The sequence below is a fragment of the Hipposideros armiger genome, unplaced genomic scaffold (genome assembly GCF_001890085.2).
Source record: "Hipposideros armiger isolate ML-2016 unplaced genomic scaffold, ASM189008v1 scaffold_87, whole genome shotgun sequence".
NCBI classification, from domain to species: domain Eukaryota; kingdom Metazoa; phylum Chordata; class Mammalia; order Chiroptera; family Hipposideridae; genus Hipposideros; species Hipposideros armiger.
Window position 1 is genome coordinate 2,064,409 of NW_017731437.1, and position 12,968 is coordinate 2,077,376.

At 55.1% G+C, this 12,968-nt stretch overlaps 1 protein-coding gene across 2 annotated transcripts in view; it reads left to right on the forward strand.

The window, feature by feature from the left end:
* The window catches only part of SEPTIN9 (septin 9), a 188,845-nt gene that overhangs the window by 22,979 nt on the left and 152,898 nt on the right, over window positions 1–12,968 (forward strand). The window contains exon 1 of one of the 2 annotated variants that reach the window (XM_019644338.1): window positions 2,299–2,650. The exons of the other annotated variant lie outside the window; for it this stretch is intronic. Coding sequence (XP_019499883.1) covers window positions 2,629–2,650 — 22 coding nt within the window. The 5' untranslated portion in view covers window positions 2,299–2,628. Of the gene's footprint in view, window positions 1–2,298; window positions 2,651–12,968 lie in introns of those variants that run through there. 2 annotated transcript variants of the gene reach the window in all.

The window sequence follows — 12,968 nt, forward strand, 5'->3', positions numbered from 1 at the left end:
GGGCCCCGCCCCTTGTCCTGGCCCACCAGCCAGCCTGGGCCCCGCCCCTTGTCCTGGCCCACCAGCCAGCCTGGGTCTGCGGCCACGGCTGGAATTGGTCCTGGAGAGTCCCATTGGCATTAAAGGGGTTTCTTTATGAGTTTTTCTGCAGTTTCTAAGTTTAATACAATGAACATATGTTACATTTATAATCAGAAAAACCAACAAGGAGTATTTTTTTTCAAAATCGGAAAAGAGTTTAAATAAACCAAAAAATTTCCATGATTCCTGTTGTTCTAACTCAACGATTGTTAGTGGTTGGTTTAACGTGATGTTTTAGAATGGAGTGTAATCAGCAGAAAGTGTGATGCAGGGAACACTGGGTCCATCTGTGGTGCCTGTGTGAGTATCCTATCGCTGCTTTAACAAGTCACCGCAAACTGGGGCCCTGAAAACCCTAGAACTGTATTTTGTGACTGGAGGCCGGAAGTGAAATCAAGGTGTCTGCAGGGCTGCCCGCCCTCCCAAGGCTGAGGGAGAATTTGCTCCTGGCCTCATCCTGTTTCCAGGGCCGCTGGCATTCCTTGGCTTGTGACTGCATCGCTTCAGTCTTCAAGGCCAGCGTCTTCCTGTCTCTCTCTGCTCCGGCTTCACGTCCCCATCTCTGTGAATGGGTGTCAGATCTCTCTGTGCCTCCCGCGTAGGTGAGTATGTGTGATGGCACCGAGGGATCACCCCAGTAATCCAGGATCATCTCCCCATCTCAAGACCCTTCACTTAACCCCACCTGCAACGGCTCTTCCCAAATAAGGTCCCCCTGTACAGGCACCAGAAATTTGGATGCGATATCTTTGGGGGCCATTATTCAGCTCATCACAGTGCCTGAATCCCTGGGCCCCTCTTGGCTGAGACACTGGTCCCACCTTTCCTCACCCTGCTGGGCACCTTTGGGGCTGTCCTCCAGGCTCTGCTGGGGGCAGGCAGGAGGAGGTGGTTGCTATGTGGCATCTCCCACAAAGCTGGACATTATCCCCCCCTCCCACCCCCATGCCAGGAGGATTCCTTTGCTACCTAGCAGACTGCATTGGGGGTCCTGTCCCCGGAAGGAGGGGACGGGGACTTTGACCACGCCATCTGGCAGTGAGTTATGCATGAGCCTCTCGTCTGTGGTAACACATAGCTCACGTGGCTGGGTGGGGCAGGGACTGCAAACTCAGAGGCTGTGGGGATGGCAGGAAGGCAAAGAATGAAAATGAGTGAAGGGGCCGTGTGGACCAGAGCAAACCGGAAAATGTGGTTTCATCTAAAGGGGGTAGCACTCTTCAAACCAGCCCATGTGGCCAGGCAGGAAGGCTCGTCCGGTGTGGCCACTGCCCTCCCTTTTCCAAGACAAGCAGAAAATCTGGAGTTCTCAGCGAAATCGCCTGCGTGTTCCACGTTGGCAGGGAATGCACATTTTCAGGTTCAGGCAAACAAAACCGGTCTCTGTCTAGGGCCCAGGGCTGCCAGCTTGAGGTGAAGTTTACAGAACAGAGGGGATATCCTCCAGCCCCCCCCCCCAGCCCTGACTCTGACCAGGTGCTGGTGGGGCCCCCTGAGATTGCCAGGTAAGCAGCCTCCCCGCCCCCCAGGTGAAGAGCAGGAAACAGCTGTAATCCCCCAGCCCTGCTGGGCCCCATGCTCCCTGGAGGACAGGCGCTGCGTCTGGGGAAGTCCGTGGTCAGGAGCCACGCTCCCTCCCAGGGGACAGCTGGACACTCACTGACTCATGAGTGTGGTAGGAATCTTCCAGGAAGCCTCCATCCCGCTCTCCCTCTCAGCTGGGGCGGGGACAGCCAGCTGCCTGTGCCACCGCAGGCTGACGGGACACCGGGGCGACAGCGGGGGCCACTTCGCGGGGCTCAGCCAGGGCAGGTGCTCCTGAAGCCTTCCCGGGGCCGCCTGCCTGGGGCGAGCCGGCCCCTCCTTCGCGCCACGTGGGGTCGGGGCACAGGGCCGGCTGCGTCGGGAGGAAGGTGAGGCCGGCGCAGGAGTCGGGCTTTGCAGCCGCTTCAGCCGGAGGAGACGAGCATCGCGGGAAAATGAAAGACGTCGGACGTCGCCAGGAATCTGAGTCTGTGCGCTGGTTTCCAAGAGGCTAAGTTAAGCTTCTCCAACTGGATATTAAAAAAGAGCAGCGAACGAGACTCGGCCGAGGGGCCCGCGGGGTGGAGAGAAGGTCCGGCCGGAAGCCGCACGCAGCACCTCGGAGCCACCGCGCCCAGCCCGGCCAGGCACCGGCGCCCGCCCGCCCGCGCGCCCTGGGGACGCCGGGGACCCGGGCCGCCAGCTCTTCAAGGCCCACGTCCGCCTTCGCTCCGCCTCCCCTCCCCTTCTCTCCTTCTCCCCTGCGCTCCCTGTCCGCTGGATTCAGAGACAATGCTACTTCAGTTTGGAGCACAAACATATGATCAGCACATGGAAATGTGGTAATTTGGATGCATTCGAGATTGCAGCAGATTGAAGAAATTAGACCAGACAAAGAGTGTTTTTGGAGGAGGAGGAGGAGGAGGAGGAGGCAGAAAGGGGGAGGGCGGCGGGGTGAGAAAGGGGAGGACGCCTCTGAAAAGGGGGACACGGACTCCGCCTGCTGCTAAATATATCGTAGTGATGGAGAGAGACCGGATCTCAGGTAGGCGCGGCCCTCCCCCACTCCCTCCCCCGGAGCCTCACTTGTGCTTCGGGAAACCAGCCCCAGGGTTCACTTGTATTCATTTTTGTGGACATATTTCTCTTCCTCTGGACTGTTCTGAGGTCGTGGGATGTGAGGTTCCACAAGCTGAGCTTCACTAAGTCTGGCTTTTATTTAAACTCGGCTCCCTTCCCTCCGCTGCTTCTCTTTCAATTCCCAATGTGCGACTTCTGCATCTTCCGACCACTGTGCGTGCTGAGACTGTTGGCGCTGAACTCCGGGACAGGGTGGGGGGACCTTGGCCTTGGCCTCTGGCTCTGGGGTCTGGGCGGTGTCATTAGGGGCGCCGGTTAGCGGCTTGTGTGTCCACCGTGTGGTTTGTGTTTTCGCTGCCAGCCACCGTCTGCCTTCAGGGCCGCCGTGGTGTCCTCCCTGAAATAGCATTTTGGTGCCTCCCTGGACTTGATTACAGGGGTGGAAGCTCCCGGTGCCCAGACGAGACGTGCAGATGCGTGCGTGCGTGTGCGTGTGCATGTGCGCACATCAGAGAGAACGTGCCTTGTTCTGCCCGAGGCTTGGGGGAATTAAGACGAATCCTGCTTGGGGGTGACAGTGTCATTCGGGTCCTGTTCTCACCTAGGAGCCTGGCAACAGGGAAGGGGGCAGTGACAGTGATCCGCGGTTACTGAGAGACGGTTCAGAACAGGAAGATTAGCGGATGTGGGCTCAGCTCAGATCCTGGAACAGAATCACTGCTTAAACATCTGGATGTCACGTCAGGGCAAGGAGGGAGGGCAGGCGGCTGGCTGGGCTGGAGGGGCCTTACTGGTGCCTGGACCCGCCCCTGCGCCCCATGTAGGGACCAGCCCCCAGGCTGTGAGCTTCTCAGAGATAGGCCAAGTGGGCAGCCCGCAGGGATTGGGCACAGACCCATGGGGCGGGGGGAGGGCCGCCAACTAAAGAGGAAGAGGCTGTCCCTTCTTTAGTGGCCCAGCTACATGACCCTCTTCTCCAGGTCAGGCCTCCTCGGTTCCTTCAGCCAGGCGTTGTGTGCTGTAACTGTGTCAGCATCTGACAGCATCACGAGTCATTCCCATGCATTATAGTGTCTGCGCACCCCCTTGAACTGGGTGCTGGGGTCCATGGTGCCCGTGTGATGCATCCTGGGGCATCAGCCTCTCTCTGGGCTTCAGGTGTTCTGAGCTGACCCCTGGGTTGCAGTAAGGCCAAGACTGTTACCCCACAGTGCCATTGGCCCTGGTCTGTTATTTGCCACTCTGTGTTTTTTTATTGGGGGGGGGTCCCCAAGAGGCCAGAGAGAAGAAAGGCTGGTCTGAGTGGAGCAGCCCTTGGAAGGAGAGCTGCTGACAGTGCATGTGGGTCCATGTGCATATGTGTGCTTGTGCTGCTGGGCACCCACAAACGGGCACAGCACACTGACCACAGGGGGTAGGGCAGCCGTGGACAGCGGCGGAAGGCACGTCTGGCAAAGCCGCACCTCGTCTGTGTTTGAGCTCGGTGACGTGTTGGCCCTGTGGGGGCAGGCGGAGGTGCTGAGTCAGGGCTCCCTGTTCTCAGCCTGGCAGGGGCTGCAGAGCAGGGGACACTAGGAGGGACCCATGTGGGGCCTGGCAGGATGGCCACTCCTCTGGCTCAGCTGGCAGGGGCCTCGGGGGCCTCGTGTGCAGCCTTCATTTTAGATGACTAAGCCAAGACCCAGATGGGTGACCACCAGGGTACCAGACAGCTGGCACACCAAGGCCAGGAGGAGGTCCCTGGGGGTCAGGAGTGTTCGCCATGTCTTGGAGCCTCCGGGGCCAGCCAAACTCCAGGAGCTTTTCATGAACTGAACAAAACCGCCTTTGGAACCGGTCAGCTCTGTGTCTTTACAACTGCGCAGAGCGCCACCGCCCTGCCCTCCGCTGAGGACAGCACTTGTCTCAGGACGTGCCAGAGGGAAAATTGGTACTCTCTATGAAATCCTCATTTGGATGCATTTTCATGAAAAAATACTCATTTCCTTCAAAGCTCAGTTAGAAACTGGTGACAGATATGAATGGAAATGAAAATCCTTGTGCTTTTCCCCCACGTTCCTCAGGCCTGGTCAGACCTTGGCTTTCGTCTTTAATGGTAACTCGGCCCTTAACCAGTCCCTGGGGAAGCGAGTTACACCCTGTCCCTGCTGGGACCTTGAACAAGTCCCTTTGGGACCAGGGCCTCAGTTTCTTAATCTGTAAAGGGAGGGAGTGGGACCGGCATGGCCTGAGGCAGGGTCCCCACCACAATGGGCTCCTGAGCCTGTTCGGGGCCCAGCCTGCTGAGGGGCTCCTTCCTTCTTGCCAGCCATGTCCCTTTGTCTCACCATAAGGCAGTTGTGACACCTCAGTCCCCGGCGAGCACAGGGCCAAGGTGGGCTGGGGGCCCAGATGCTGTGTGTGTGTGGACAGGGGTCTGCCTTGCCAGATGCCCCAACTGCCCATTTCCAGATGTGGCTGTCACTGCTCAGGCCCCACGGGGCTGGCGTTCACGGCGTGTCCGGCCAGCTCTCCGCCGCTGTCCAGGAAGGGTTGGCGCGGCGGGGGTGAGGTCTGCCCACGCTTTGGGGAGAGGGCTTGGGGCAGGTGTAGACGGCCTCAGGAGACCTTAGACCTGCCCCCTGCCCCCTTCCTGGGAAGCACCCAGCTCCCGCCTGGTTTGTGAGCCTGGGGGCCTCGTCAGCGGTCAGGCACCCCTGGGAAGATGCCGGAGGGCTCGTCAGTCAGCAGGATGGGGGTGAGTCACAGAGCGGTGACTGGCCGCCGCTGAGACAGAAGGCTGCTCCTTTCAGCCAAGGGTCCGCATTTTTTTTCTTGTTCTGGACTGGCTTTGTGGCTTTTACAAAAACGAAGCAGTTTTATCTTGTTCCAAGTGCTTGTATTTCATCAGGGAGAGAATCTCCAAGAAGGGAACTTTCCACTGGGGAGCTGTTGCTTAGCTCAGCTGGGCTGCGAGGGTGAGTTGCAGGCAGGGAATGTGGAAGTCTCCGCTGGGTCATGAATGTTGGCGTGGGGTCCTGGAGGGCCGGGCCACACTGTCGCTGGACGCCTGCCCCTGGCTGGGTGTCTGCCTGAAGCAGTGAGGCACAGACGGGTCACCCAGCAAGAGGGAGCCGGCGCTCTGCTCTTCTCAGAGGGCCCTGTGTCACCAGGAGGCAGTGCCTCAGTCCTCACCTGTCCCTTTCTCAGCTGTCCCCACTTGCCCCTGAGTCTGTGGCTTGGACTGATGCTGTGGTCATGGCTTCCTGGACCGGCTCTCGCCTTCTCTGGCTTTACTTTTTTGTCTCTGAGATGAGAGGCTTGGCCCAGAGTCCTCCTGGCCTCCCCTTCCAGCTCTGACCGCTAAGAGTCCTGGTCCCTCTTGTAGCTTTTTAGGGCCGTTGTAACCAAGTACCAGAGAATGGGCGGCTTCCAGCCACAGCCCTTGATTCTTGCCCCTTTTGAGAATCCAGAAGCCAGAATCAAGGTGCGGGCAGGGCTGGTTTCTTCTAGCGGCTCCGAGGCAGGATCTGTCCCGGGCCGGTCTCCTGGCCCCTGGCCCCTGGCTCCTGCTAGCCATCCTTGGCTTGTAGACGCACCACCCCAATCTCTGCTTCTGTCATTACATAGCCTCCTTCCGTGTCCCAAATCTCCCTCTGCTCCTCTCTTATAAGGACACTCATTACTGGATTTAGGACTCACTTGGATAATCCAAGATGATTGGATCTCAAGATCCTTAACTTATTACATCAGTCAAGACCCCTTTTCCAAATAAGGCCACGTTCACAGGTTCCAGGTAGATGTGAAATTTTTTTTGGAGGGGGCACCATTCAACCCACCACAGTCCCCATGTGCCCTGGATGCACAGGATGATTCTATGTCTCAGATCCCTCGCTGTCCCACTCTGGACCTTTCGGTGCGGCTGCGAGCCTTTTCCACTGGGTCCCCTGCCCCTGGTGAGGTGTGGGGAGCACAGCCCCTTATGGGGTTCCAGAAGCTGTCCCGGAGTCTGACCTGCTCCCCTTCCATGCAGCTCCCTGCAGGGAGCTTTCTTGTGCACCGCCCTCCCCCCCACACACACCAGCTACCAGTGGGAGGTGAGGGCAGGGGCCAGGCCCTGGTGCAGAGTGGACCTTGGATGGTCAGCCTGCCGGATGAGGGCACCTTTGCCTGGTGACGTGTAATTCCTTTGAACCTCAAATTGGTCTGTCCAGATTTTTTTTCTGAACACAGGATTTGTTTCTATGTAAAGTCCTACTAAGGAATGACTTTAACATCACGTTGTTATGCATTAAAGAACTGCCTCAAAGAATGACACAGCGTGACATGGAGACTATCCAGAGCCATTTACGGACGGGTCACTGCAGCCATTCCAAACTGCAAAGGGCCTGGGGTGGGTGCCCCGGGCTCCATCCAGGATACTGGACTCTTTTTAAAATTGTGGTAAAATTATACAACAAAATTTACCATTTTAACAATTCTTAAGCGTACAGTTCAGTGGCATCAGCGACATTCATTCACATAGTTTTGTGCCACCATTCATTCATCTCTGGAACTTCTTCATCTTCCCAAAGTGAAACTGTCCCCATTAAACACTTACTCCCCTTCCCTCCCCCAGCCCCTGGCAACATTCCTTCCACTTTCTGTCTCTATGGATCTGACATTCTGGGTTTCTCATACAAGTGGAATCATGCAACATTTCTCTCATGTGTGATCGGTTTATGTCACCGAGCATAAAGACTTCCAGGTTGATTTCCAGGTTCATCCACGTTGAAGCGGGTGTCAGACTTCCCTCCTGTTTAAGGCTGACTAATAGTCCATTTTCTGGAGAGACCCCATTTTGTTTATTCGTTCATCTATGTATGGATAGACGCTTGGGTGGCTTCCACCTTTTAACCATTGTGAATAATGCTGCCATGAACATGGATGTACAGATACCTGCTTGAGTCCTTGCTTTCAAATCTTTGGGATCTGTACCCAGAAATAGAATTGCTGGGTCATATGGTAATTCTATGTTTAATTTGGGTGGGGGGTACCACCATACTGCTTCCCACAGCAGCTGCAGCATTTTACGTTCCCACCAGCAATGCCCAAGGGTTTCCCTGATAATCAGTGATGTTGAGCATCTTTTCTTGTGCTTGTTGGCATCTTATGTCTTTGTTGGAGAAATGTCTATTCAAGACTTTTGTCAGGTTTTTAAAAAGATTTTATTGGGGAATTGGGGGAGGGGAACAGCCAAGTTGTTGTCCTTCAGTCTTAGTTGTGGAGGGTGCAGCAAACTCAGTTCCAAGTCCAGTTGCGCTCACTACTCAGTTCAAGGTGCTGTGTTACAATCTTAGTTGCGGGTGGACATAGCCACCATACCATGCGGGAGTTGAATCAGCAGCCTTGTTGTTAAGAGCACACGCTCTATCCACTGAGCCATCCAAGCGGCAGCTCAGCTCAAGGTGCCGAGTTCAGTCTTAGTTGTGCGTGGGCATAGCCCACCATTGAACGGGCAACCTTGTTAGGAGCACGTGCTCTCACCAGCTGAGCCATCCTGCCACCTGTTGGCTGCTCAGTGGCAGCTCAGCTCAGGCGCAGCATCACTAGCCTGTGTGAGAATTGAACCGGTGACCCTGTTGCTCAGAGCGCACACTCTTTAGCAAGCTCTTAACCAACTGAGCCACTCGGCCGGCCCTTGCCAGTTTATTAATTGGGTTGTTTGTTTGGTTTTTCTTGTTGAATTGCAGGAGTTCTTTATATATTCTGGATATTAGTTCCTTATCTGATATATGATTTGCAAATATTTTCTCCCATCCTGTGGGTTGCCTTTTCATTCTGTTGATAGTATCCTTTGATGCACAAAAATTTTTAATTTTGATGAAATCCAATTTATGTTTTCTTCTTTTGTTGCCTATGCTTTTGGTGTCATGCCCAATGTCAAAAAGCTTTTTCCTCTGGTTTTTTTTTTCGTAAGAATTTTATAGTTTTAGTTCTTGTGATTGGGCCTTTGATCTGTTTTGAGTTAATATTTATATGGTGTGAGGTAAGGCTCTGACTTCCTGTCCTGGGCTCTTGATTCACTCTTTTTTTTTCCTCACACCCTGACTGGCTCCAGGGAGCAGTGGGGAAATCCTGGATTGGGCCCGGGAGCCTCAGCTGAGGCCCAGGACATGGCTGGACATGTGCTCTGCCCGGGGCAGCCAGGCCTGGGTCCTTCCGGGCCGATTATAGAGGCCAGCCTGGGGCCTCCTGGGGTCCACTGTGCGGAGGTGCTTCTTGTGCTCAGTGATGTCACTGCCCGGCCTGCGTGTGACACTGGCTGGCTGTGTGTCAGTGTGTGGGCTTCTTGTCCATCAGTCGGTGCCCTCGCTCCTTCCCGGAAAGCCCCCTCTGCCCCCACTCTCCCTCTTTGCTTTTGCTGTCTGGTCTCCGTCTGCCTTCTGCTCAGAGGTGGCCGTCCCTGTATCTCCCTCCCAACCTGGGCACAAGCCCCTCTACTAAAGTCACCACCGAAACCCTTCGCCCTAAGTCCCTCTGGCACCGGTCCTGCCTTCACCACCCACATGAGGATTCTGCAGATGGGCTCAGAGGTGGATTCAGCTCCCGTTGGGCTGCCCGTGACCGGCCCATGGGACCTAAAGGAGAAGCTCGGATATTTCCTTTTAATAAGTGGCCCAAGTTTGGAGAATTGTTTCAGGCTCCTGGTCCCACCTTGAACTCAGGACCTATATAGCATTGGAAATCTCAGCTCATGAAGACCCCTCTCTGCATGTGGGCTTGGGACCTGCCCCCTTCTGATCCTCCCTGTTTCTTTCTTTGCTTTTTTTTTTTCTACAAACCAGGAAACTCTGACTTGAGCAAAGCTGAATAAACAAAGTAACACACCCCTTGTAAATTAACCAAAGAGGCTCTGAAACTTTGCTGTGAAAACTTTAAAATGCTTTTGTGCTAGGCTGAGCTCTGGAGCAGATGGGTGTGACGGAGCCACTGGGCATCAGGGGGGCAGGAACCCACACTCCCAGCACCCCCTTTCTCCTCACTGCCCTAAAATCCCCCCAGTGAGTGGGAACAATCAGTAACTTGTTTGTATCCTCTGCCTTGAATTCACCTCATGTGGTTACATTCCCGGGTTCCTGTTCACAGGACCACTTGACGCATGTCATTCTAATTCACGTGGCACATATTCGTTGAGGTCCTGCTATGTGCAGGTGCTCTCCTGGGTTCTTGGCCTACAGGGAGGAGCAAGATACTGTCCTTGCTCTCTTGGGACTTACAGTCTCAACTAGATGTGGGGCAGCTAAGGAATAAACACATCAGGAGATGATTTTAGATAGAGGCTGTGAAGAAGTCAAGAACAGGGGGAGTGATTATGACTAGGTGTGTATGTGTGTGTGTGTATGTGTGTGTGTGTGGGAATTAATGGAGGCCCTTCCTGAGGACGTGACTTTGAACTGAAATTTGCATGACTAGAAGGACCCGACCAGGCCAAAATCCAGAGGAAGAGTGTTCAGGCAAAGGGAACAGCAAGTGCAAAGGTCCTGAGGTTGTTTTATCATGAAGATGTGAGTGGCTGTCCTGTGTCGTTAGAGGAGAGGCAAGTATGACACCGGTGAGGCAGGTGGGGCCAAATTGAGCCCAGCCTTGGAGGGCCTGGTGAAGGTTTGTTTGTTTGTTTGGTGTGATGGGTACCATGTGGAGGGCGTGGCAGGACCCGAATGCTCTGTGGCTGCTGAGAATGGCCCGTGGCAGGCCCGGAGGGGAAGAGGCTGTTGTAGTCGCTCTTTGCAGTTGGATAGGAAGGGCTGTGATTGCTGGGTGGACCCCAGTGGTTGAAGAGGCCACTGTCCTGCCTTGCCCTGGGGGCTGCTGTTTTTAGGAGGGAACACTTACGATGTCTGAGCGCACAGGCTGCTGGCTGTGGTTTGGTGTGTGCTTGGCCAAGTGTGGGACGGCCTGAGTCCTGGGAAGGTGACCCCAGGAGCAGGCAGCCGCAAGGAAGGAGCGCGGGCATCAGAGCGGGAATCGCTACTCTGGCCTCTTGCATCTTATCTCCTGGGGTCCTGAGTCTCTGGGCTGGGTTATCGGGAGCCTCTGTGTGACACCACTTGCCTGCCGGGGACCATATCACCTCCTGTGGGAGTGGCCTGAGCTGCGCACAGGCGTTCTTGGAGTTGGCCCTTGGGCAGACCATCCTGGGTTCTCCCTCTGCTTTCCTGGCAGTGTTTCTGCTCACCTGGAGAGGACTAGGTGACACTTGGGGACAAAGGAGATTCAAGAGCTTCTCTAATAGGACAGTGGGTGTCTGTGCACCTTGCCCCCGAGGGGACACTGGTCAGAGCCCCACTTGCTCCCCAGAACATATCCTTGACCGTCCGTGGTACCTGTTGGGGGCCACACAGGTGCAAGTGTTGAGCACAGAAGGGCCTGTGGCCTCCCCTTTTCATGGCTTCGCATCAGGCCCATGTCCCTCTCTGCCCCTGCAGCCCCTGGGTTCACACTGGGCAGCCCTCAGCCAGGACTCTGCCCCCCACCATCCACCCAGTTCAGCCCTGGCTGGCTTGTTCCTCCAGCCTGGCTGAGGTCCAGGTGTCCTCTCCAGGTAACATGTCCAATCCAAGGCCGCAGGCCGCACAACCGTGCCCGCTGTGGGACATCACGCAGGATATTGTCACCCGATAACTAAAGAACTACAGCTTTAGAATTGTTTGACTTCCACGTATTTCCAAGTTCAAGAGACTTCAGAGTGTCCTGATCCTGGTGTCGCTGTGTCCAAGGGAGAGGGAAGGGGCTGGGGCGCCATCCAGCGAGGGTAGTGTTGGGCTGTCTGTGCCTCTGTGATGTGTGTTTGAGGGTGGAGGGCATACACCGGGGAAGGCCCTGCAGCCCCCACCGCCCCCCAGCTTGCAGAGAGCAACCAGAGGGAAGGGGAGCATGCGTCTGGAGACATGCACCTTTCATGCACAGGCACCCCAGATTTACTGCAGCGAGGGGCCTTGTGGAGACTTGGGCAGAAGGAAGGGGACGGCTGTGGAGCCGCAAACTTTAGCTGGAGGAATTCGGTGCAAAAAGCTTTTTGTCCAGCAGGTGGCGGTATAAGCTCTCAAGAGCCCGGCTCCTCCTGGGTTTTCACTTGCCCTGAATCTGTGGGAAGAGGTCGCCCTGGTGTTATTTCCATTCATTGTGGCCGCTCTGGCAGGCAGAGGAAGTGGCAGGCGGGGAAAATGGGAACTACCTCGAGGACGGGAAGGCACCTCTCCTGGCGCTGGGGTGGGAACACTGGAGGTGATGCCCCAGGATGCCTGCCTTAAACTGTGCGAGGCCAGTGAGGTGTGAGAGTTTAGGGCTTCGGGTGAAGGGTCTCCTGCCCCCTTTTTTCTTCCCTAGTTTTGGTTGCGATGTCTCAGTGTATTTTAAAAATTTTTCCAGCTTTTTACCATGAAAAATTTCAAACACGTAGGAAAGATGAAAGAATGCTAGTATGAACACCCATACGCCCACCGCCTAGATCCTGCAACGCACACTTGGTCCGCTGCACCCATGTCCATCCCCCCTTCCACCAACAGTCCACGTGAGATTTGGATGCGTTTCAAAGTAAGTTACTGATGTCAGCACACGTTACCCTGTAACGCTTTGGCTTTCATTTCATCAATGAGAGTCCTCGACTTATGATGGGATTACGTCCGGATAAACCCACTGTAGGTGGAAAATACCAGAAGCTGAAAATGCAGTGGCTGCGCCTCACCTAGCGAACACCATAGCTTCGCCCCGCCACTTTCTACTGAATGTATGTGTATGGCTTTTGCACCACCGTGAAGTCGGAAAACCGGACGTCTGTGTTTGTTTATGGCTCTTTTCCCCTCTCTGAGGTAAAATGGATGCACTGTGAAGGCACAGACCTTAAGCGTACCATTCTCTGAATCTGGACGTACATCTATGCTGTGTATGAAAACTCCGCTAGAATACAGAATGCCACCATCGCCCCGGTGCCCCTTCACAGTCACTCTCTGCCCGCACCGCTGGTTTTTTCCACTATTGATGAATTTTGCCAGGTTGAATGTACTTTCCATGTGCTCGTGTTGCAGCTGGTGCCAGCCGTGTGCTCCCTTATTGCTGAGTGTCCGTCACGGGAACATGCTGTGGTTTCGTAGCCGTTCTACTCACGGGCCCCGGGCTGTTTCCATTTGGGACTCTTAGGAATTAAGCTGCTGTGAGCTTGGACCCGTTTCTTTATGGACATGTGCCCCCATGTCTGTCATGTAAATACCAAGAAGTAGGGCTGTTGGGCCAGAGGGTGTGTCTTTGGTTTTATTTATTTTTTA